The sequence below is a fragment of the Agelaius phoeniceus genome, chromosome 3 (assembly GCF_051311805.1).
Source record: "Agelaius phoeniceus isolate bAgePho1 chromosome 3, bAgePho1.hap1, whole genome shotgun sequence".
In the NCBI taxonomy this organism is placed as follows: Eukaryota; Metazoa; Chordata; class Aves; order Passeriformes; family Icteridae; genus Agelaius; species Agelaius phoeniceus.
Window position 1 is genome coordinate 85,320,648 of NC_135267.1, and position 24,348 is coordinate 85,344,995.

The window sequence follows — 24,348 nt, forward strand, 5'->3', positions numbered from 1 at the left end:
CCTTTCCCACACCTGTCCCATAGGTGTGTGCTGGGTGGGCCAGCAGCGACCATGGATGCACAGCACCACTGCTCCTGCTCCCCTACATCCCAGAATTTCCTGCAGCTCATATGGCCCTGCCTCCCACAGCCCAGAGCTGCCTGCCCTTCCTGGGGGTTCCCCCTCTCCCCCCAGCTGCTCATGTCCATCCCCAGGCACGGGAGGGGGCCAGGACTGCAGCCCATCCCCACCTGGCCCCAGCAGCTGCCCCAGCAGCTGGGCTGGGCTCTGGCATCTCCCCCTTGGCCACGCTTCACTCTGCCTCGGGCCCACAACTGCAGGAATGTCATTCCCGTGGACACAAGGGGCCTTTGTGTGAGCAGGGACAGGGTGTGGGGGCCCAGCCCAGCATCCCAAGCTGGGGCTGGGGACAGGCACAGCTGAGGGCTCGTGAGTGGGCAGCAGCTGACTCCAGCATGGCCCCACAGCTCCCAGCCAGGCACGGCGGCCTCCCCACTGCTGCAAGGGGTATTAGGGAAGAAAGCCCTCTCTTCATCCTCCTTGTCCCTCCGGCACCAGCAGCATCCTGCAGTCACTGCTGGCTCAGGAAGCAGCACCCACACCAGTACAGAGCCTCGGCACCTGTGCCAAGGGATGCTAAGGTCTCAGCCACCCCACAAGGGGAACAGGAGGGCTGGGACTTGGGGCCAGGAGCACCAGCCAGCAGCTGCTGGATTCGGCCTTTTCAACAGCTGCTGTCTCAGCACCGGCAGCAGGGAATGTGCCTGGGCTGGGGCTTTCCAAGGCCTGGCCACAGTGCATTAAACAACCTATTTATAGCACTTGTGTCCCTCCTCAGCAGGAATGGCCTGTGCTCCTCCTGCACGGGGCTGAGTGCTTGGGTGCCACCACTGTCCCCACCACCAGCACCCTCTGGGATCCCTGCCAGAAGGGTGAGATTTCCTAAAACAAAATAATCTTGGCTTTCCCAACTCTCATCTTCCTCCCCTGCCACTTCCGAGAGCTCCCAGTGCTGCCCAGAGCAAAACTTGCAGCAAGTCTCATACATCCATTGGAGATGGCCTTCTTCCCATGATACCTGCTAAATCATTTGGAGATTTTATCATACAACAGCCTGTGCCAATGGCTGCTCTGTCCCCTGCCTCCAAGATGGCATGAGGGTCTTACCCTCCCACGGAGCAGAGGTGCTGTTCTGGGAGCAGGCTGAGTGCTGGCAGGTCACTCCTGGGGTGGCCTGTGCCAGACTGGCTGTTGTGTGATGGGGCACAGGACTGCTCAGAAGACATTCCCTCCACAGAAGGGAGTTGTACTAGGAGGTAGCGCAGCCTTCTCCTGCCCAGATGCTGGCACAGCACACACCCATGACCCTCCAGCCGTGCCTCCCAATGGGTCTATCCTCTCCCAGAGGAGATGGAGGTGCTGGCTGGCTCCAGCCTCCAGATCTGCCCAGAGGATGTGCGGGCTGTGAGCTCACCCAGGCTCAGCAGCAAGAAGGAAGGGGCTGGGCTTTGGACAAGCTGAATTCCCAGGGCTTTGGGATGGCAGGGAGGAGAAGACAAGAGGACAGCTCTGTGCAGTCCTGCCACCACCCTGAGGATAGACCCCTGTGTGGGCTGCTTCCAGCCCTGCTATCTCACCAGCATTGCTCCACTCACATGCTTACCAGAAGCCCACATCCTCTTCATGCTGCCCAGGGGAATCTCCTGCTCCTTCTTCCCTGTTGTCAGCTGTTAACTGCTCATCTGTGAGAATTCAGTGCTATGGAGGGGTATACAGTCCCTGTTTAGGCTCAGGAAGTGGATGTCAGCCCTTCCCATCAGTTAATAGGGAATACAATAAAGAAAAAATGGATGTCTGAAAGGAAGCGGTCTTGACACATACCCAGCCAAACATAAGCCAACCATCTAGTGAGGAATTTTGAGTCCTCTGGTGAAGAGGGGTGAAACATAGACCAGCAAAAAGTGTTGGGAGATAGAGCAGTGATTGCAGGACCAGAAAGTCCTCCATGGATCAGAGAAGTTACAGCAAGGCTCTAGGTGCCTTGGCCTAGGAAACACACGGGCAGGACTCTGCTGCCCTAAATCTTTGGTTTCAAAGTAGATACTGTTGCGATTTTGTTTTCTTTCAAGGTTGCATTCTCTTCCTAGCTGTGGGCTCTACTTGACAGAGGATAAAGTTTACATCCCTTCATCTCCCTGGGCTGTACTGTTGCCCAGTTGGACCCACACCTTCCAGATGGGGAAAGCGACTCGGCAAGATCTCTGAATTTTTGGCAAGAGACAAAAATCTGCCTTTCTATGAGTCCCAAGAGCTTGGCAATTAAGCCCTGCCCCACCTTCTTCTCAGTGCTGGGATGTTGCAAGCATCTGGCTCTCAAAGCAGGGTGAGAGCCTTCTGCACTCCCTCCCTGGCAAGGAACAGGTTTCTGCAGAGGCCACACACTACAGCCCCTTTGTTCCCAAAGAATTTTCCATCCACTCCCTTGTGTATCTATCTCGGCAACATTACACTCAGATACAACCTAACACTCAGAGGCAGTGCTCCCAGGAATGTGTTGCAGCATCTCTGCACCTGGTAAACAACTCCTTTCCCCGTGGGACTGGAGGACAGGATTCCTCCAGTGGGGATGGCAGGAAGATCAGTTCCCTCAGCCCAGGCAGGGCTTTTCCTAGGAAAAGGCTCCCTGGGGAATAAGATGTCCACTCTCCTCTGTTACTGCCATCACTAACACTGACCTGGGGTGCTGCATTTTCATCCCAGTGGTCCCCAGCGTGCTCAGAGTGCTGCAAGTGCCCTCTGCACAAGGAGAGGATATTCCCAGTGGAGCTGTACTGGGGAAATCGAGGCACTAAGCGAGGCTGATCCAGCATCGGCTGCAGCACAGCGAACCCAGGAGTCTCAAGAGCAGGCCAAGCACTGCACCCGCTGCCTCCCTGATGAAGGGGAGATGCTCCCTCCTGGGGGAATGCAAACCTTGACAGAGCTGCAGCAAAGCTTTGGCTCCTGCTTCCTTTGTGGGAGCTCTTCCCGCTCCTAGCACGGTGGCCAGCACGGAGCCCTGAGCCTGCATGGCCTCTGAGCACAGCAGCCCACCCGGAGCCCGGGAGCCTCCAGAGGCCAGTCCCACAGGGCTGACGTCAGCCCCGCTCCTTGAAGCTCTGGGGCCATCGGGGAGCTGTTTCTGCTTTCAGCACATGGTGTCCCAGCCTGCTTTCCTCATCCATGGCTGGCTCCCTGGGAAGAATCCATGGGGCTGGGAAAGGTCACCCTGGCTGAGCTAACCACCCTTGGATGGGACTTACTGGGCAAGGGACAGCTTACAGCAGGCAGGCAGGGAAATGGAACAGTGGTTTTTGGTCCCTCGTGTCTGTTCATTCTCCTAAATTCTTCTTGAGCGAGAGCCAAAAGTAGGGCCTTGGCAGGGTTTTGGAAGGAAACAAGGGGAGGAAATGAAAACAGACATCCACCAGGAACAAAACAAAGGTCCAGCACAGGAGGGAAGTGAAAGGGCACAGACATGACCATGGACCTTCCTGCCTGCACGCTCACTCTGGCTAGCTTGTGCTCCCCTGGCGGCTTGCCCCAAGCTAACTCAGCTTGGGAACACTGGAACACAGCTGGAAAGTGCAGGACACTCGTTACCATCCTGCTCTTGAGCCACTCATGGAGCCAAATTAAAGCTCTTTCTCAGGGGAGTACCCATCTGCTCCTCAGTACATTACGCCTTGGGCCACCCCTTGCCTACTCGCTTTGCCGGCTCACCTGCCCTGCATTCCTGGCCCTTATAGGAGCAGGTGACAATTGCTGGCACTGGCAGGGAATGACAGGCAGGCATATTTTGGACTCAGCTGTCTGCTCAAGGGCTATGGCAATGCCTTGCAGTGAAACAGAACCCCACCCTGCCAGCCCACATTTCTGTGGTGGGCAGATGTTGATCCTCCCTTGCCCCCCTTATCTCCCCTACACTGCCACCCCGACAAATGGGGCCTCGGCTGTGAAGCAGTATCACTTTCAGGGAGTGTGTGTCGGGCCTGGGAGGAGGGGGCATTTAAATGAACAGCTGGGGGGTTTTTGTTGTCCCTTGCTCTGGAGCTGTTCCTGCCATTTGGGCTGGGGGCAGGTTCACGCTGGGGAAGCTGAGCAGTCCAGGCTGCTCCGGGAGAACGAGCTGAGTGGTGTCCCGGAGCAGCAAGGATCCCAAAGAGGGTAAGAGCGACCCGGGCAAGAGGAGGGAAGGAGCCCCTTCCCGTGCTTCTCTCTCGGGCCTGCCCCAAGCAGCCCCCGCTCTCAGGGGCGTGCGGACCCCCAACTTCCCGCTCAGCTCAGACGTCCCAAAACGTGAGGAGCTGCCGGACGCCCCCGCTCCCGCAGGTCAGCCGGGGCTGTGCCGCTGTGCCCGCAGGCTCGGGGGCAGCATGCCCGCCCCTCCGCTGGCCGCCCCGCTGCTGCGCGCCCTGCTCGCCCGCCTGCTGCCGCTGGCCCGCCGGCGCCTGCTGCCGCCGCTCCGCCGCCTGGGGCGCCGGCTGCGCTCCCGGGAGAGCCGCCAGGCCCTGCTCACCTGCCTGCTCTGCCTCCTCAACCTGCGCAAGAAGGCGGACGACTGAAGCCGGCCGGCCACGGGCAGGGACGGGACGGGACGGGACGGACCCGGCAGGGCGCGGCGGCTCCTCCCGCCGCGGGAGGAGGGACCGGGCAGGGGAGGGGACGCGCCCCGGCGGGGGCGGAGGGCCCGCCCAGGCAGCCGAGGCCGGACGGCTGCCCGCGCCTCGCCGCTCCGGCCATGGTTGCTGGGCCGCCCCCCGCCCCGCTGCGCCCCGCCACGGGGCCGCCCCGCCGCTGAGCGCCCCCGGCCGCCCCGGGCACGGAGCCGGCGCTGCCCGGGCCATCTCCATCACCCGCTCTCCCGCGCCGTGGGGGCCCCACACGGCCGCTTCACCCCACGGTGCCCGGGCCGGGACCCCCAGTGCCCCCAGCAGGCAGCGGGGAGGGCGAGGATGTCGGGCAGCACGGCGAGGAAGGTGCAGCCCTTCACCATCAGCACCAGGCTCTCGCTGCCCAAGTGCGCCGCGGACTTCCCTGGAGACGACTGCCCCGGCATCGCCCTCGCCTCGGCGCTGGACAGCCACCGCGGCCTCCGCCGCAGCATCAACGAGCGCATCTCCCTCTACCTGGCCCACGCCCGGGCCGGCCCCGCCGCCGCCGCGGGGCAGCCCCGCAGCCCCAGCCCCGGCGAGGACGGGGGCCCCGACGAGGACCGGCTGAACCGCAGCTCCCTAGCCCGCTCCATTAAGAAGATCACGCTGTCCAACTGGTACGGGGACGCTGGCACGGCAGAGGCGGGGGGACACGGGGACCCTGCCCGCGCCGGCGGCGAGAGGAACCACAACAACAACAACAGCAGGACAGGGAAAGCTCAGTTCAAGGTAAGCGGTACCCGGTGCCCTGCTGTCGCCCCGTCTTCCCTGCAACTCCCCATTCCTCGCTGCCAAGGGACGGATAGGTCCTGGGGAGGCTGCGCCCATCCCTGTTGCCTTTTGCCCGTGCCGTCCAGGTAGCAGTGTTTGCAGGGCTCCTGGGGTAGTTGTTTTTCCTGCCATGTGCCCCCCCCCGCCCCCGCACTTCTCTGTCCCATCAGGCTGGAGGGCAGGAAGTCTTCGCGGGTGAGCGAGATGAGCTTTCCCCGGGGCTGAGATGAGCCAGGAAAGCCCTGCCCCAGAGCCTGGCTATGGAGGGCTCAGCTTTGGAGATGCCTGTGGTGATGCAGCTGAGTGCGGGGAGCTGGGAACTCACTCTCTCGTTTACCAGAGGGGAAACGGAGGCTGGGAGAAGGGAAGTGACTCATGAAGGGCCACACAGCCAGGCAAAGCTAGGACAAGGCTAGGATCAGGACCCAGGGCTCTCGGCACCCTGCCCTCCAAGTCTGAGCGCTAGCAGGCACAGAGGTGCAAATTCAACCGTGCCAGAGCCCAGGAGACCCCCTGTGGGTGGGATGGGGAGGAAGGCATCTCGGAGACGTCGCAGTTTCTGGCAAGAGCAGGCAGGAACTCCTTGGGATTTAACCCTGACCTGCAACAGCTGGTTTCCCGGCAGGATAGTGCTGGGGAGAGCTGCGCAGCCCACTGCCAAAGCCCTCATCTTCATTGCCAATAAAGGCCAGGCACAGCCTCGCAAGAGGTGCCGCTTCCTCCGGCACGCAGTCAGCTCCTCGCTGGGCGGCCGGAGCCTGCGCAGCCCGGAGGGCATCGGCGTGAGGGCTCCCCTCTGTCATATAAGGCAGGGACACGTGCTGGCCACGGTGGTGTGGGACTCCCGGGAGCCTGCCAGGATCGGCCCCTCCTCCCTGTCCAGCTTAAGCGTGTGGGGCTGAAAGAGGTGGGCAGGCTGCAAGATGGAGCTTTGGAAGAAAGAGGGAGCTGGGGGGCAGGGGAAAACATGTGGGATGGCAGCTGGAGGAGAGGAGGGACACTATCTCCCACACAGAGCACGGAGCACGCTTTCCCAAGCGTACCCTGCAGCCCTTGGGTTTGCCCTTCCCTCCTGCCCCGTAGGAATGAGGGGCTCCTCCGGGATGAGCACAGTGCTGCCTAGGAGGGTCTGGCCCCGGCTCCTCTTGTTCGTGGGAAGTCACTGGTGCCCGTTCTGTGGGAATGCGGCAAGCATATGTGCCGTGTTAATTTTGCTTTTAGAGGGGGAAAGAAGTGTTTGCAGAGGCGGCAGCTGAGGCTGCTGCGCTCATTTCACGTGTGGCTTTGCTCGTGTGACCGAGCCTGGTGTCCTGCTAGGGAGCGTTTAGCACAGCCCCTCATGGATGGCAGGAGGCAGGCTCAGCTCCTTCTCCCGGACTTTGGTTGCTGAGAAAGTTTGTTGTTTTGCCGGATCGAGGACCCAGCTCTAGCCAGAGGGACCGAGGGGGGGGGGGGGGTAGTCCCGGTGGAGCAGCTCTGCGGGAAGGATGAAGTCATCGTTGTGCTGGCAGCCCTGTTTTCCTGCGGCTGACGGATCGTGAGACAGGGACTTTATTTAAAGCTCCCGTGTCACCTGCAGGCTTGTCTCCCACGGCTGAGCCCTGGGGGCCAGCCTGAGACATTACTGCATAGAGCTTTCTAGGGTCTTATGCCTCACAGGCACTTCACATTTAGCTCCCTATCATTCCCTAAATATGCATCCAAACCTCTCAGGCCCATGGTCAGGCCGGGAGGTGTCCTCTCCTTCTGATACCATCCTGCTGAGTTCTCACTGTGCCTGCTGGGTTGTGATTCAGCCTTGTACCCTGACTGTTCTTCCTGCTTGGGATGGGATGCTGTGGCATGTGGCAGTGGTCTGTCCTCAGCAGCTTTGTGGGCCCTTGGAAAGGTCCAGTGGTGGCGTTCTCCTGCTGGGCTGTAGAGCTGCTGGGCTGTTTGTGGGGCTCTGAGACTTTTTGGTGGGAGCAGCTCTATGCTGGGGGCTGCCATTCATGTCAGGACTCTTCTGCAGTGCTGGAGAGATGATGGGAAGCCGTGTTCTGTTCAGGAAGGGAGTTCTGATTTTCCTAGGTTCATTTCCCTTGGACAGTGTCCTCAGTTTGGAGTAGCCTGAGGAGCAGTAGGCTGGCTCTGGCTGATCCAGCACCCTGTTTGCAGTGGTCTCAGAGGAGGGGTTGTCAGGGCAGCACACATTGTCCACCACCCTGTTTCTGTTGCCCTGTGCCTGCTTGGATGGCTGTTACAGAGACAGCAAGGTGGCCCCAGGAAGGGAGTGGAAGGAGGTCCCTAAGTTAGCCTGTTATATCCAACAGCCCAAGAAAAGATCCATCTGTAGAGGATGAGGCTTAATGCCCTTGGGCATGATCCAAGCAATCCCACGCACCTCTCCTCCTGGGGCTGTGCTGCATCAAGTATAAGGTAATGTGGAGTTCATCCTGGACATCCTCTCTGTGCCTGGCTGCAGTTCCTGGACTTCCTTCCTCCTGCCTCTCCTGCTTCCACCCTCACCCCTGTCCTTTGGAAGCCCTTCCCTGCAAGCCAGCTGCCCCCTTAACTCATCTTCCAGCTAGGCTGAGATCAGGGATCAGCAGCTGAGAGGATTCAAGTTCATGATTTTGGAGCTAATATCATCCTGTGCCCTCATGCCTCTGCCCTGCTGTTCTGGAAGAGGGCAGGAGAGTCTCACTCCAAACATCCTTAGATGACCAGGGACCAGTGGTGATTACTAAATGGGTTTCTGCTGGCTTTGGAGTCAATTCGAGGAGAGAAAAGGGTGTTGGGGGTACTGGGAGCTAAAATGGAGAAGGCAGTGAGCAAAGCAGGTTTAGGAGCTCTTTCCACTTGCTGAACACGTGGGGGGAGCTGTGGATGCTGTTTGGAGAAGCCTGGTAAGAAGAAGATGTGTAAGGAGGGATGGCCAAAAGTGCAGCCAAGCGGTGTCTGGCCCCAGGGCAGGGGGAGGTGGGTGAGTGCTCCTCTGTCCCCTTGGCTGCTAGCACAGTACCAGGCTCACAGCTGTGCCTTCCTGCCTCTAGGTGTTCCTCAGGAAGGATGTGGATGTGGAGGACAAGCAGCAGGAGCCTGGGAGTGTTCAGGCCAGTGTTTTCTGCTCTCCAGTGGACAGATGTTCTCCCTTGTATACGGTATGTGCCTCTGCCCTCGACATTAGGGGGGCATGACATGCAGCTTGGAGCTGAGCTCTGAGGCTGGTCACTGGTGGTGTGCCCAGGTGTGAATGGAGCCTTGCCTCTTCCAGTGAGTGTGGGAACAAGCTGGGCATGATGGGGCCAGGAATCAGCCCCCCAGGCAGCACCCAGGGGTTTTACTGCTTCCAAGGGAGCCAGATTATGGGCTCCTCCAGCCATGGCTGAGCCAAGAGACTAAAGGTCACGGAGTCATAGGAGGGCCTGAGAATCTGTGTTGCTATTAAAAAAAAAAAAAAAAGACAGAGGATTTCTGTAGTTCTTGTGGTTAAGTAGAACAGGCATTGGAAAGTGAGTCCCGTGCTGTCAGCAGGGCAGCACATGCCAGAGTGCTTAGAGAGCCTGAAACAGTTGCCCAAACCCCACTGCTCCACAGGCTCCTGGAAAATTGCTCCCTGGTGGGCTCGGGGGCAGCTAAGACCCTGTGGCAGAAGGGTGGGAAGTAAGTGCCCGGGTGATGGTGCTGTCCCCTGGGCAGTGTGCAGCTGGGCCCAGGGCTGAGTTTGGAGAAGGGCCAGCACTTTCATTGGCTGGCCTTTGCTGTCACCCCTGGCAGAGCTGGAACCCTGACAGAGGGTTTCATCAGCTTTGGCTGCCCACAAGGCCAAATCCCAAGGGAGATGCTGCACTCTCTGCCCCCTCCAACCACTCACCAGGAATGGGGGTCTTGGGTGCTTAGGAGTGGTGGGGCTTACCAGGAACCTGCCTCATGGTCCTCCATCCCATCCCCTGGCAGCATCCCCCTGCATGACACCAAAGAGACACAAATGCTCCTCGCAGGGATGCACTGCCTGAGGCTGGAGGGGCAGCAAGCACCGCATCCATCTCCAGTGTGGGTGCTGGGACCAGTCCAGGTGCTGGGTGCCATCCCAACAGCCTGGAATGACCTAGAGAGTGACCCACTTGAGGAACAGCCCAGCAACCCCCTGCTGGGGTTGCAAAAGCCACCAGTGTGGCCTTGGTAGAGGGAAGTGGTACCTCGGTGTGCTGGAGGAGAACCCCAAATATGTCAGGGAAGGAGTGGAGTTAAGAATAAGGCGTGCTGACCTACTTCATTTGGGTTTCGGAAATGCTGCTGGGAGGTGACAGGGAGGGCACCCTGGGGCAGCACACTGACACTCCCCACCCCACCTCTGCTCTCCCCAGCTGGCAGCATCCCCAGTGTCGTCACCCCAGAAAGAGAGCCCCAAGGGCAAGGAGTCTGCTGCAGCACCAAGATGCAGCGGGCGTAGCGGCGTGGGAGCAGCCCCTCTCCTTGACCTGAGTCCTCTGATAGCCCAGTTCAACCGGGAGATGCTGCAGGTGAGGCAGCTGGGCCCTCTCCCAGGGTCTGTGTGGGAAGCGGAACGGAGGGCCACCGGCAGCCTTTCATGTCAGCTCTGGGGTGGGGTGGGGTGCGCAGCAGGGAGGGTTGATCTCCCAGCCCGAGCGAAGCCATGGTTGTGGCATGAGATCATGTTTGGCTGCCTCTCCCTGGCTGTCAGCCCCAGGGAGAGGGGGTCAGCCCACACCAGGGCCCTTCTTCCTCTCCGTGTGCGCATGCTCCTCCCATGCCCTGTTTTCCTCCTCCTCCTCTCAGACCCTGTCCCTCCCCAGCAGCGTGGGAACTGAGATGGTGGGAGGGCTGCTTCTATGCCATGGTGGGAAGAATGCAGGGATGTTTGCACTGGGGAGCAGGATGCAGCGAGGAGAGATGCTTTGTGCAGGGATGTTCTGTGCAGACTGGCCTGCTTGGGCAAACCCAGCTTCTCCTGCTGGGCTGAGGCAGACACTGGAAAGAAGTGAGGTGCTGCACACCTTCACACCCTCATTGCCACAGATGCTGTCCTCGGTGCCTGTGCTGGCCTGTTGATTCCCAGAGCTGAAAGGGTGCACTCCAGTCCCTGTCACAGCTGTGGGAATGTTTGGGTTTGGGCCCCCAAAGCCGTGTCCTTGAGGCTCTGGTGGAGGCCGCAGCCACGTGGCTGTTTGTGTGCTGCAGGCAGAGAGCTGGGTGCGAGGCAAGCTGCGGGACCTGAAGGACGGCTGTGAACTCCAGGACTGGGAGGAGGTGGCCCAGACCTTGCAGCGGGACATGAAGGATTTTGAGAACACACTGATAAAGCTCAATCAGGTGGGGCCAGGCGTGGCATGGCGTGGCATGGCTCCCCTTACTCACAGCACCTGTGTTATGGGTTCTCTGCAGCAGAGGGTCCCTGGGAATCCCTGACACTGAGTGGGTCCCTTGGCCCCACAGATGGGCGAGCAGCTGATGTGGAGGGCAGGCCCCAGTGCAGAGGCCGTGCGGAGGCAGCTGCTGGCCCTGCAGGAGCAGTGGCAGCTCCTGAAGCAGACGGCTGCCAGCCAGAGCAAAGCCTTGGGCGGGCTGCGGAGTCTGCAGGACTTTAACAGGAAAGCTGAGCGGCTGGAGGCATGGATCAAGCACAAGGTTTGAGGGATGGGAAGCGTGGTCTGGGGAAAGGGATAGCCTGGTTGTCCCCGCACCTTCTCACACCCTTGCCTGGCCCAGGAGGAGAAGCCCTCTCTGGCAGCCCTCCTGCAGGAATGCCCGGATAAGATCCAGCTCACTCGCCGCATCCTTGACTTGAAGCAGGTGAGAGGTGCTGGGGGGCTGCCAAGCTGTCAGGGACCCCAAACACCTCGAGGCTGGGGCATGGCACAGGTCCCTGAGGAGGGATGCTGAAGTCTTTCCTCTCTGCTTGGGCCAGGAGGAGCAGCAGTTCCAGAGTCTGCACAAGGAACTGAACAGCCTGGCCCAGAAGCTGGAGAAACAAGGCAAAAATGAGAGCAGAAACGTCTCAGCCCGGCGCAAGCACCTCAACAAAGCGTGAGTGGAGGACACACGGGCTGAACAGGGCAGAGTCAGGCACCAGGAGCTGACCAGCTGGGAAGCAGGACCCCCCCCAAACTTCCTGGCCTAGCTCTGCACAGCTCCCCAGACAGGCACAGGCTGCCATTCACCTTTCCCCTTCCACCTGCTCAGGTGGCTGCGGCTGCAGGGGACCCTGAAGGAGCACCACGAGGCTCTGCAGCTGGCCCTGGAGGTGGCCTCCTTCCTCCAGCAAGCAGATATCCTGCTCGGGGTCATCCATGCAAAGGTATCTGCCCTGGAGCCAGGTTCACCCTGGTGTGTGGGGCTGTTGCATGGCCTGAATGAAACTTGGTGGGCAGCACCTTGCTCTTGTCCCCTGCATGGAAGCTCCTGTGGTCCCAGCACTCTCAGCCTGGGCTTTGGGGAGAGAACCAGGGGATGGAGACAGGGAGCCAGGCTGGCAAGTGCAGCTTTGCACTGTTTCTTTCTGCTGGAGCTGGGAGCAGGGCCCTGTCCTCCTCCCACTGCTGACTGTGGCCTCTTCTTGCAGCAGAGCAGCATCTGCAGTACAGGGAAGCCAGGGGAGGGCGAGCCTTGCCAGGATCGGGATGTCAGGGACATAGCCAGCCAGGTGATGGTGAGTCCAAGACTCTGCCTTATTCCCTGAGCCCTGGGGAGCATCCTGACAGGGGGAATGTGAGCCTTCCCAGGCCACCTCTGCCACCAGCAGCGCTGTGGGCTCTGCAGGCACCCCTCTGTGGGTGGCTGAGGCTGTGTGATGGATGGGGGAGTCTCCCCACGGCAGACAAGGACTGGGATAGGCACTCAGTGCCTCTTCTGCCCCCAGAGGGCTGGCTGTCATCCCACACCCTGCCCATGGCCATGGTGGTTCATCAGTCTCGAGCCCTGTCTCCATCACTTCTCAGCTGCTCTCTCTTCTCCAGATGCTGGATGTGACTGTGTCCCAGCTCCTAAACTTGCAGCCCAGCCTGGCAGCCCGAGTCACCTCAAAGCACCGAGACGTAAAGGAGAGCTGGGCGCAGCTCCAGCAGGCACTGAGGTAGGGCTTAGCTGGGCAGGAGCCCCAGGGTCCCAACCCTGACCTCCCAGCTCTAGAGCCAGAGGCTTGGGAAAGACCTGGGTTAGCCCCTAGCAGGCTGTCTCTGGGGCACCAGCTCCACTCAAGGTCTCTCTTTATCCTTTGCTCCCCTGGGCTTCCCTTGCCTTCCTTTCCCAGGACAGGGAAGGCTCCAGCATGGGCAGGCAGCTCCCCAGGGGGCAGAGCTGCAGCTCCAAATGTTGAGCCTCGAGGAGACGACAGCAGTCACGGGGCTGTGGGTAAGGAAGCAGCAGCCAAATGGACAAGAGGACTCGGCAGCATGGTAAGCACTGGCTTCCTCCAGCCATCTTCAGCTCCTCTGCTCCGAGAAGACAAGGGAGCCTAGGGGAAAGGGGTTCAGGTGTTGGGCAGAATTCAACCTGAGCACTCCTGGATCTGGTCCCAGCAGTTATGGGAGGTGATAAGTGCCAGGCCCGGGGCAAAGCAGGCGTGTGCTTTGTGCTGGCCAAGGAGGAATGGGAACCTTTGTGCTGCAGGTACCAAAAGATGTGCTGGAGAAGATGGCAGAGAACAAGAAAGGAGAGGAGAGCAACCCTGGCTCTCCAGCAGTGGGACAGCCCCCTCACCAAGGGGACAACAAAAGGTACCAGCTTGTGGAGGTGGCTATGGGATCAGGACAGAGTCAAAGGGAACAGGGATGGGGTTCCCCTGTGCAAGGGGGAGCCTCGCAGTCCTGACTGTCCCTCTCCTCTCTCTGCTGTAGGAGGAAAGAGGCAGAGGCTGAGTGGGGGATGCGGCAGCTGGAGACCCAAGTGCAGGATGTCTGCCAGGTGGTGAACACAGTAATGTGTCCTCAAGAGTCCCCTTTGCTCCCTGCCCATCCAAGAGGAGACAGTGCTGGGGAAGGACTCACTTCCCTAACCTCCTCCTGCTGCTCGTGGGCATGTGGGCTTGTGCCCACATGCCTGGTCTGGGCACTAACCAGCATGTCTCCTGCTCCTCAGCAGACTCTGTCCCCATACAAGGAGAGTGTGGCTATGGGAGTCCCCCCATGTCCAGTGGAGGCAGCACGGATGCAGCAAGAGCCCAGTGCCAGGGCTGTGCTCCTGGTGAGCCTACTTGGATGTGAGGTGGGGGGAAGACACCAGGTGGGGCCCATCCTGATTGCCCTCCCTCCCTCCCAGGAGGGGTCAGCACGAGGGAAGCCTCCCGGGAGCCCTCAGGTGGAGGCCATGCTGCGTGAACTGGGCGAGTTGTGGGAGGACCTGCAGAGGAGGCACCAGGAGAATGGTGTGGTGCTGCAAGAAATCGATAAGGTACGTGGAGTCAGGGCTATTGGGGGCACAGGGCGTGCTCCAATTGGAGTAGCTTGCTGGGCATCACCAACTGAGGCTGGCACCTCTGGGGCCTGGAGATGCAGCACTGGCACCAATGTCTCTGGCTGGCCTTGCAGAGGGCACACTTCTCCCACTGTGCTGCCCGTGCCCCAGGTACCCCCAGTGGGATGCCAGCATGGCTCCTGCCTCCTCTGGGGGACCCGGAGCCAGACTGATGGGTTCCCTGCTCTCCCTGAAGGCCCTGAGGCTGGTGGGGGAGCTGGACCAGGCTGAGCGGTGGCTGCAAGATGTCGCTGGGTCGCTCTTGGAGCCAGCTGCCATGAGAAGCCCGGCGGAGCTGCGCCAGGACCTGGAAGAAATGAGCCGGCTGGAGAAGCAGCTCCTGCTCTGTGGCCTCAAGCTGCAGGCACTGCGGGAAGAAGCAGCAGGCGAGGCATCCACTGAGCACGAGGGAGCAAGGAAGATGCAGAGGAAAGTGGAGATGGTGGAGGAGAAGTGAGTCCTGGAGGAAGGTGCCTCTTCTCTGGTGCCCAGGTTGGGTGGGGAGGAGGATGCTGTCCCTGAGGAGGTGCAGAAGCTGCCAGCACCTCTGATGAGCACCTCTCCCTGCAGGTTGGCACACGTGCAGGCAGCACTGCGGCACCGGGCAGCAGATCTGCGGGACTCCCTGGTGCTGTCTGAGTTCCTGCAGGACCTGCAAGAGGAGGAGGCACGGAGCCAGCAGGGATCTGCAGCGGTGAGTAGTGCGGGCAAGCATCCCTTGGGATCACAAGCATCCCTGGGACTGGACCAAGGGTTGATCTGCAGTTGGCATGGGGGCCCTGTTGGGTGCTCCCCTCCAGCCCAGCTGCCTGGGGTGTCACTCCCCATCTCTTATGTCTGGTATTTCTGCTGGCTTCAGCCAGGGAGCGGGCGTTGCGGCTCGCAGGGGTGTTTTCCCCCGCTCTCAGCCCAGGCTGAGAAGTCTCCAATCAGTGAGGACATGAGTCGGCCCTTGGGAGAGCTGCAGGAGGCTGTGGAGATGCTGAATGATGCGGCGAAGGAGCGGGAGCGGGTCATGGAGGTGGCAGCAGAGACGGAGAGCCTGGAGCGTCTGGTAGGGAACAGAGGCTGGGACCTGGGGATGCATCCGGGAGGTTCATCTGCAGCCAGACATGCCGGCCGATTGGGACAGGGCACCCACTTCAGCTGTCCTCAGTGGGACTCGGGGACATTGGGATTCATGGGAACCGCTCTGTGCAAGGCTGGCATCCTTGTCTCTCACATGGCTGGCACCTGCCCTTGTGCAGCTGCATGGCAGGGTGTCCCCAGGCTGGCGTGGGCTGGGGCTGTGTGGCAGGTGGTAGCACAGGGGCTTCCACCCCGAGGCTGATCTCCCTCTGTGTCTTCTCCTGCCCATCCAGGTGGCAAAGATATCCCCACAGCTGGAGGCCCTTCAGTGCAGAGCCAAGGCGCTGTCTGAAGACATTGCCCTAGCAGAGAAGAGCTTCACCACAGTGAAGAGTGAGAAGGACCTGCAAGGGCTGCAGGGCTTGCTAAGCTGCCAGCAGGAGATGGAGGTGAGTCAGGGGAGCACTGCCTGGGAGGTGTCCCGGCTGGCTGGGGCTGTCCCAGTGAGGCACTGCCCCCCCTCTGGGGGCCCAGGTGTTGTAAGCCTTGGCACACTGTGGCAGGGCGGGCTGGAATTTTCCAGTGGAGCTGAGACCTGCCTGCTCTGCTCCCCTCTGATAGCATGGGCCAGGCAAGGGGACAGAGCTTGCATCAGCTCCCATGTGCCAACACCCAGCTGCCAGCACCTCACTCGTCTTCCCTCTGGTGGGGAAGCGACTCGTGCACACAGGGCAGGGAAGCCAGGGGAAGCCAGGCAGCTCTGTGCTCTTGCTGTGCTCCCTACTGAGGCTAGCTCTGCCCATGTAGCAGCATCCTCTCCTCTGTCCCTGCATCCCAGAATGCAGGGGAGTGCAGCCTGGGTTCAGAGGGGTTGGATGCATCCCAAACCTTTCCTGCCTTGTGATGTTTAGCATGCAGTGTCCCAGACCCTGCAAGGGCAGCTGGAGGAGCTGGAGAGGGTGGCTGCCCGCTTGCAGGAGCTGTGTCCTGCTCGGCAGTGCCCCGTCAGCCAGGAGCTGCAGGAGACGCTGTGGGCCTGGGCAGGGCTGCGAGAGCTGCTGCGGGAGACCCGGCTCCGCGTGCAGCAGGCCAGCCAGCTCCGGCACTTCTTCAAGGATTACTTAGCCATGATGTAAGTGGCAGTGAGCTGTTGGGATTGCTTCTGTGGGGGTTGAGGGGGAGCTGGTGAGAGCATGGCATTGGCAACTATGTGGGCAGTGCTGGAGCTGCAGCCAGGCGTGACCATGGGGAGCCTGGAATGCAGGGTTGCACCACAGCTGTCTGTTGTGAGGCAGCCCTGCAGCATCTCATCCTGCCCCAACAGCCTTGCCACAACCCCAGGGAGCTGCTTCCAGCTATCACTGAGCATGGGAATGGCTTCCCTGGGGCCTGCAGGGCTGGAGAAGGGTTGGGTCATTCCTCAGCCTGTCTTTCACGTGCTCACAGCTCCTGGACTGAGGACACCCGGGCTCAGATCTTCTCTGAAAGCCCAAGCAGTTCCAGTATCCCGGAGACTCCATGTGAGGAGCTGGAGAGGAGAATCGAAGAGAAACTCAAGGAGTTTGAGGCACTAGCAGCAGCAGGGCAGCAGCTGGTGTCTGAGGAGCACTACCTGAGTGCAACAGTAAGGACAGGGGAAATAGGGTTGGGGGAAAATTCTCAGCACTTCCTGAAGTCCTCTGGGCACAGACCATGAAAGAAAGAGCAAGGTGTGGGTGCAGAACCCCAGTAAGTGGGATGGGGACAGCTATGCATCCCTGGGGCTGCTCAGGACAGGAAGAAGTTTCATCCAGTGGATCCTGAGATCTGATTTGATGTGGCTGTGACTGTATCCCACTCGCAAAAACCTCCTAGCTGCTCTGCTGTGAGATACCCTGGTAGGGCCAGTGTCCCTGGGCCAGGAGTCCTTGCAGGCTGCCCAGCATCTCTCCTCCCATCAGATAAAGGAGCGCTTGGAAGAGCTGCAGAGCATGCTGGGCTGGGTGCTGGTGCGCTGGCGAGCACAGAGGCATCAGCAGCAGGATCTGGGGAGCAGACAGGAGGACAGGAGAGAGCCGGAGAATCTCTCAAGGACATCCCCCACTGGTCAAGTGAGTACCCAGCCATGCTGAGACTGCCAGGGAGAATGACCAGCCTTGAGGCTGAGGGTAGCAGAGGCACTGGATGGAGTGAGTGGTGCAGAAGGTGGGGAGGAATGCATGCCAATACCCCTGGAAGTCTCTGGGGTTCAGGCATGGCAAAGGGAAGGCTGTCCTGAGAAAATGCCTGGTACTCCAGCAGCCCTTCCTTCATGTTCCTTCTCTTGCCTTGCTCCCCAGAAGCAGCATGCCTCACGTGTTTCACCCCACCTGGAAAGCATCCACAGCCCAGTGAAGTTCATGCCCTCCTCCCTCCTCGAGCCTGTGCAAAGATTAGAGCCAAAGCTTCCAGAGAAAACAGCCATCTCCCCACCCACATCACCCCTCTTAGATGCCCTGTCAGGAGTGGAGCAGAGCTGGGGTGAGCCCAGCAGCAAAACAGCCCATGATGCGGAATCCCCCAAGGAGGCTGGCACCTGGGATCCTGCTGAGACCTCCACGCTGCTGCTGCCGCCACGGGGCCCCTGTGGTCTCGGGGGCACAGTCAACCTCATCCTCAGCATTGGCAAGAAGGGCGAGAAGAAGAAGGCCCAGCTGCTGGCCAGCAGTGAGCGGCCAGGCGAGGAGGCACTGCCAGCGGTACGGGGGGATGGTGGGAGGCTTTGGGAGAACCATGGGCGAGCAGCCACACAGCCAGGGCAGCTCTCTGGAGCTGTGCTCCATGCAGACTGGGAAGGCAGTGGGGTGATCCCCAAGCTGAGACCCCTCTGACCTTTTCTAAGTGAGCTGCTGGGACTGTGTTGGTCTCAGGAGAGGGGCCTTTGGCCATGCTGATGCTGCGTGATGCCTTAGGGCTGAGGCTGGCTTGCGCCACCCACTTTGCCTGTGCTCTCCTGCTGCAGCTCCTTGCCCACTCTGTCCTCTCTGTGTGTCTCTTTCTCTCCCCTTGCTCAGCTCCCCGCCACTAAACACTCAGGCTGTAAAACCTTTTGGAAGCGTTGCCAGGGGCTTTTAGGAAACACTTGGGGTAGCTTAAAGCGAAAAAGAAAGCCACCACGCCAGCTGGTGGAAGAGGTAACGTCCCGGGGAAAGCTGCATGCTGGGCAGAGTGGCTGCATGGCGTGAACCTGCCTGCCACCAACCCTCCTGGCCAGGCCATGGTGCCCAGGTGCCAGTGGTCTGCTGGGAGAGGGAAAACCCTTCTGGTGCTGTGGGGTCCAGAGTGTGGGTGCTGGGACGTGTGAGGAGGGGACTCAGGCAGGGCTTGCTGCAGTTTGGCCCCCCCATTCAAGTAGTTTTGGTGGCCATGGGAGGTATGGCTAGCTGGTGGCCAGTGGGAGAGCCTCCCTGCTCCATTACTGGGGGGGCAGCAGCAGTTCTTGTGTAGCCAGCTGAAGGGGACAAGGATGGCTGGGGCTGTGTGAGGTGCACATTTTGGTGGGATGGGGATCTCACTCCAGGTTGCTTGGCTTGTAACTCTGAGGCTGGAAGTTGGAAATTTGTAGGGGATCACATCTGCTTGTTGCTCCAGAGCCTGTGCAAAAAGGTCTGTGTGTGAGGAGCCCCAAGGGCAGCCTGGCCCAGTAGCCCAGGGGAGAGGGGAGAAGGACAGAGAGGCTGGAGGGCATTAAGGCAGGGGGGGGCTGCTGGGCTGCCAGGAGAGTTTTGGTAATGGGCACCATCCAGCCTAAGGGATCCAGGGGGACACTGCTCCAGCTCCTGCAGACTCTTGCAGCTGTGGAAGCTCGGGAGAAGGTCTGCAAGGAACGGGAGGGGTCTGCACTCAGTCCCTGCCCTTGCATTCGTTGCTTTATTGCCTGGAGCATACAGGGCTGGCAGGCATGGACTGCAGTGACTGCTGTCTCAGTAGCCACTCAAAAGTGATGGCTTGGAGGTCAGCAGTGCCAGGGAAAAGCTGTATGGCAGTCAGCCCCAGCTGTACCACACCTGGGGAACTCCATCATGGGCAGATTCCCTTGTCTGCCTCTACCCTGCCTGCACCCGTGTGGGAGCAGCCCTCAGGGGACTGAGGTGACGTTCTGTCATTCCCAGCACTGCATGTGCTGCTGGTGAGCATTTTTGTCTGCCTGCCCTTGCAGCCCCCTGCTTTCCCAGACGCAGCATGGAAAGGGGGCAGTTGGCACAGGGTGGTGGAAGCTCCAGCGACGGGGATCACGCCTGTCTCCTTCTGTTTCCTCAGGTGCAGGCGGAGGCCAGGAAAACCTGCACGGCAAAGCGGCCTCCCACCGTTGTGCGGCGCCCTGCAGCGCCCAGCGGTGGCATGGCGGCCGTGTCCCACACCCTGCCCAAGGCCGGCGCTGGCTGCCTCTTCAACAGCCTGCAGCGGCGGGAGCAGGCCCGGGCAGAGCAGGCCCGGCTCCTGACCCTGCGGGGCATCATGGGCGACAGCTCCCTGCGGCCCACGCCCGAGGAATGCCACGGCCCCAGCAACACGTGGCCTCAGAAATGTGGCTGGAGGAAGGGGGGGCCGGGGGCAGCTGCCGCTGGACCTCAGCCCGGGGAGCTGCTCCTCTACGTCAGGAACCCGCTGGTGCAGGACATCGATGCCGAGTGCGGGGCAGCCCCTCAGAAACCCTGCCTTCCTCACCCCAAAATCACATGCCCCCGTGTTTCCCTGGGCTCTGTGCTCAGCCTGGAGCTGCCACGGGATGCAGTGGTTCTGGGCTGCCGCCGAGGGACTGAGGCACGGCAGCAGGAAGCAGAGGGACAGGAGCAGAGGCAGGATCAAGGGGTGAGGCCGTGGAAGCCCACAGGCACACATGGAGTTGGATGGCAGGAAGATAGGCACAGTCCCCAGGGGCCCAGCAAGAGGCTGGGGATGTCCCCCAAGGGCGAGCAAGAAAGGTGGTTCGAGGAGGTGAGCTTGAAGCCCAGCTACAGCCAGCAGAGAGCACACCGTGCTGGGAAGGAGCACTGGAGCCCACAGCACCCCAGCAGCACCAGTAAAGACCTTCTGGACTTGAGGCCGAGTCAGCCGTCCCGTGTTGGCATGGGGGACGAGCTGGGAACCCGCTTTGTCCAGGACGACAGCCCCACTGCCTCTGGCAGGGCCAGGCACCACAGAGCTGCTTGGCTGGAGCTTGGATCATCCCCTGCCAGCACCCCAGGCAGGGCTGGAGCCATCCCCAGCCCTCCCTGCACACAGCAGCCAGCCAGCAGCGGCCAGCCGAGAGGGTCCCCAGCTTCCCCTGCTGCCCCCACCCAGCTCTCAGTCTTAGAGTGGGCACTGGGCTCTCCACAACCCCAGAGCCCTGCACTGGGCACTAAGGAAGTGTGCCACCCTGCCCACAGGCAGTTTGAGGAAGAGGAGGAGGAGCTGCAGGCCATCTGGGATGGGGCACACGAGCGACAGAGCTCACCAGGAGGCAGCTGTGCCAGCCACAGGACGGGCAGCAGGGCAGGCAGCTTGGCCAGCCCCAGCGCCACTGCTGGCGGGCCCCTCATCCTCTCATCAGCCAACAATGTGCTAGTGGCCAAATTCACCCTTCCCACTGCTGCCCAGCTGCTCCACAGCCCCTCGGGAGAGCAGAGCCCCAGGGTGGTGCACAGTGGCAGTGGCAGTCCCAGTGGGCTCAGGGTTTCCCCCCACGTGGAGGAGCTGGTGCCTGCAGCCCCCTTGGATGCCTCCAGTGCCTGGGATCAGCGGAGGCATCGGCAAGAGGAGAGAGAGAGCAGCAAGGTGAGATCCACAGGCCAGGGATTCTCCTTCAGGGTCAGGTAGGGGCTGGGGAGCAGCCAAGGCAGCAGCTGGGTTATCCACTCCAGCAAACATAACCTGTATCTGGGGACTCCCTGACTCCACTGGCCCCTTTTCTTCAGCTGCTGGGGATGGGCTAGGTGTGGTATTTGGGGTTCCTGCAGCACATACACCTTCCACCAATCCATAGCCTCAGCAAGGTGGCACTTCACCCATAAAGCTGAGACACAGCCCAGCCCCTGCCCAGGTGAGAAAGTTGTTCCTCATTGTCATTCCACTGCCACTTTGGCATCGCTCACCAGGGATGGGTCATATAGACCTCATATGCATGGAGGCTGAGCTGGCACCACCAGCCCCAGAGAAGTTTTTGCTCACCCTCTGTGCCATTGCAGGTCCTGCCTGGTAAAATGGAGTTTCAGATGATGGAGGGGACGCTGGAAAGGAAGCACGTATTGCAGACAGGAGGGAGAAAGGTACAGACATGGCTGTGGGGCTCTTTGGGACAGGGGTGCTGGACATGTCAGGGGGTGGAGAGAAGGCAAGGATGTTCCTGGAACTACCACAGCAATGCTGCTGGCCATTCTGGAAGGGCACAGCCTCAGAGGCCCTGGGCCGCATTCTGAGTGCCGTGAGACCATCTGTCTTCTTCCAAAGCTGTTGGCACCACAGCTGTCCCCTGCTTGCGTCCCACAGGCCAGCTGCCGGGCCTGGGGCCTCTTCCACGCCGTGCTGATGAGGCAGACACTGTGCTTCTACCAGGACCGCAGGGACAGCCTCAAGGTGCCCTGGGGACATTGGGGTGACAAGGGAGGGGGCTGGTGGCAGGGTGATGGCTCTGGGCCCCGTGGCCAGGGAAGGCAGAGCCATCCAATCCTGCTGTTGTCCTTGCTTTCCCTTGTGCTGCAGAGCTCCGTGGTGGCCCTTCCCCTGAACCTCTCCGGGGCAGTCTGCACCCCAGATGCTGAGTACACCAAGAAGACCAACTGCTTCAGGCTTCAGTGAGTGCCCCATCCAGGGCAGTAACCACAGCCCTTCCAAGAGTGTCCCTGCTGGAGCAGACCCACACCAACATCCCCAGGCAGGACCAGCTCAGTGCTTAGATGAGGATTTCCTTCCTTCTTTCTCACCTGCTTCTCTTCTTTAGTGGTCTGGTGGGGGCTGTTGTATCTGTACCCTACATTGTTCTTCCCCTCTCCCTGCAGGCTGCAGGATGGCTCTGAATACCTCCTGAGGGCCCCCACCCAGCCCCTTATGAACGAATGGGTCTCAAAGCTGCAGCAAAACTCAGGTGAGCAGCCCTGGCAGGCAGAGCAGGGGCCCGGCTCTATGTGGTTACCATGTTTGTTCAGCCCCCACTGAGCCTTTTGATACATGGGGGGTCAGAAGAGAAGCAGCACAACATTTTACTCTGATTTATGCATCCTCCTAGCCTGCCTTGGGAACAGCAGTTCTCTGCCAGGCAGGATTTGGAGGCTTTGTTTTCACACCACATACACAGCTATAAATCAGGAATAGCACAACTGACGTCAGTGGTGCCTCAGCAGCAAAAAGCCCGTGTCAGGAAAATTATAATTGTGCCTTGGTCTTCCTCCATATCCGCTGGGCTTGGAAATGCCTTGCTTGCCCTTGAGGCAAGGAGACCTGTAATACTGAGATCTTCCTGTTGCTGTCCCCATACCTGAGGAGTTCAAGCCCTGCTATGAAATCCTAGGTTGGTCGTCAAGACCAAGAGCAGGTGCTACAGCAGGAGGTTGGAGGAGCCTGCCATGCAGCATGGGCAGTCGGATCAGGGACTGGCTCTGTGTGGCAGTCCTGTGCACTGCCAGCATCCAGAGGATGTTTGCTGTGCCCCCAGGTTTCCCCAAAGTGGATTACTTCCAGGCAGCAGCACAGCATGTCGAGGGCACTGGTGGTACTGGCAGGTGAGTAGCCAGGAGATGGCCAGCTGGCTCTTGGTATAACTCTGTCCCACATCTCCCAGAGCATGCTGCTCCAGCAGGACATTGGTGGGCTAGTCTGGTTTGCTAAATCTCTGCTGCTTTCAGTTTCAGCAAGGTCTCCAGCCCTGGGGCCTCCCACCTCCAGGGACATCACCAGGTCACCAGCACCAAGAGCCAGGAGATGGTGGTGTTACCCTGTGCAAGCCCACTACTGCAGCAGTCTCTGGGCAGCCAGGATGGCCCAGTCGATGGGACTGTGACGGCAGCAGGTGACTTTCCTGTCTGGCTGGGTTGCTACTGTCCCGCAGGTTCTCTCCCCAGCCCAGAGACAGCTGAGGGAGGCTGAAGGCTGTTGGTCAGTCTTGAACTTGGTGGTATCTGGGCTGGGAGTCCCAGGGCTTGGGACGTGGGGCAAGGAACATTTACTTCACTTCCTGGGATACTAAGATAGTCATACATTTCCCTCTTCTCTCTGGGGCTGACACAGGGGTGTCCTGTGATGGCCTTGCCTTGTGACATGTCTCCATTCTGCTTCAGAGAATGCTCAGGGGGCTGGGCACAAGGAGCAGCAGTGGCCATCCAGGGCATCCCCCGGGCTGTGGGACAACATCTGCCCAGAGGATGACTATGGGCTGGTGGCCAACAAGAGGAGGTCCTACTCCTTCACCTCAGGTACAGTCCTGATTTCTCTGTCACAGCCAGGAGGTGGCACCACTGCCTCTGTCCCCAGACAGCCAAGGACAGATGCGATGCTGCTCCAGCACACACCTGGTCCTACATACCTGTGCCCTTGGCTGCAGCCCCCATTTGGGGAGGGCTCTAGGGGGCTGCCAGGGCCTGCTGGCACTCTGCTCCTCGCACTGACTGCTCCTTCTTGCAGCCACGTACCAGAAGCTGAGCCCGCGGGCGGTGCCCCAGGAGGCGGCGGGGGCCGGGAGCAGTTACTCGGTCACGCTGTACATAGGGGAGCAGGCTGTGCCCCGGGCACGCTGCCACTCCTTCGTGGCCCCAACAGGGAGCCCCCGCGACGCGCGGGGGGAGAAGACCACCAGCCCCCCTCGCACCAAGAACAAATCTGTCTTCAAGAAGTTCTTTGGGAAGAAAGAGTGAGCCCCAGACAAAGGGAGAAAATGCCCTAACCTGCCTCTTATCCTCCTCTTGGGCCGCTCTGGCGTGGTCTCTACTTCCAGCAGCAGTTCATGGCTCACTGCCTCCCCAGGGGCAAGGGGCTCTGCTTCAGCCAGCCCTGAGGCTGCCCTGTGCCCCAGCCACTGCAGCCCCCAGCCTCAGCCTGGTGCTGAGCACCCCTCCTGCCCAGTGCTCTCCCTGGGTGCTGCTGGCTCCCCAGGCATCCTAATGACTCACAGCATGAGCAGAGGGGGGTGGATGATGGTTTTTATTAAAAGATAAATGGACACTTAGTGTGGAGCTTTTTTGTCCAGCAGCATCCATCAGCACAGGAGGAAAGGAGCTCTCTGCAAGGTGGTCCTTGCTAAGGAGTCAGGGAGCTTCAGAGGAGGAGGGCCCTGCAATGAGGTTCAGTCCTGCTTGAGGGGGAAGCCTGAGCTGTTTGGTGCCTTTCACAAGGATGCTTTGTCCCATGCTTCCTCTGTGCCTGCACTCAG

General features: G+C 60.3%; 1 protein-coding gene across 7 annotated transcripts; it reads left to right on the top strand.

The window, feature by feature from the left end:
- The first annotated feature begins 4,470 nt into the window (after positions 1-4,470).
- On the top strand, positions 4,471-24,140 carry LOC129118293 (uncharacterized). Of its 7 annotated transcripts, none has more exons than XM_077175784.1 (33): positions 4,471-5,423; positions 8,501-8,608; positions 9,815-9,970; positions 10,650-10,781; positions 10,905-11,096; positions 11,178-11,261; positions 11,377-11,495; positions 11,652-11,766; positions 12,031-12,117; positions 12,425-12,540; positions 12,718-12,862; positions 13,077-13,183; positions 13,304-13,382; positions 13,545-13,649; positions 13,725-13,856; positions 14,116-14,372; positions 14,490-14,613; positions 14,779-14,973; positions 15,281-15,436; positions 15,899-16,119; positions 16,434-16,611; positions 16,928-17,077; positions 17,306-17,704; positions 18,020-18,139; positions 19,266-20,765; positions 21,176-21,256; positions 21,477-21,563; positions 21,690-21,781; positions 21,986-22,071; positions 22,639-22,705; positions 22,829-22,992; positions 23,261-23,395; positions 23,604-24,140. In XM_077175784.1, the coding sequence occupies exons 1-33, from the start codon at positions 4,995-4,997 to the stop codon at positions 23,831-23,833; spliced, it is 6,348 nt and encodes a 2,115-aa protein (XP_077031899.1). In that variant the 5' UTR covers positions 4,471-4,994; the 3' UTR covers positions 23,834-24,140. The 7 variants fall into 7 exon arrangements, with proteins under 7 accessions (XP_077031899.1, XP_077031900.1, XP_077031902.1 ...); XM_077175785.1 differs by having other exon boundaries at positions 13,548-13,649; XM_077175787.1 differs by having other exon boundaries at positions 13,304-13,370.
- Positions 24,141-24,348: the final 208 nt, after the last annotated feature.

Coding starts and splice junctions, on each gene's coding strand:
- LOC129118293 (XM_077175784.1), top strand. CDS start 4,995: ATGTCGGGCAGCACGGCGAGGAAGGTGCAGCCCTTCACCATCAGCACC. Junction 11,262..11,376: donor GCATCCTTGACTTGAAGCAG/GTGAGAGGTGCT, acceptor TGCTTGGGCCAG/GAGGAGCAGCAGTTCCAGAG. Junction 15,437..15,898: donor GCTGCCAGCAGGAGATGGAG/GTGAGTCAGGGG, acceptor TGTGATGTTTAG/CATGCAGTGTCCCAGACCCT.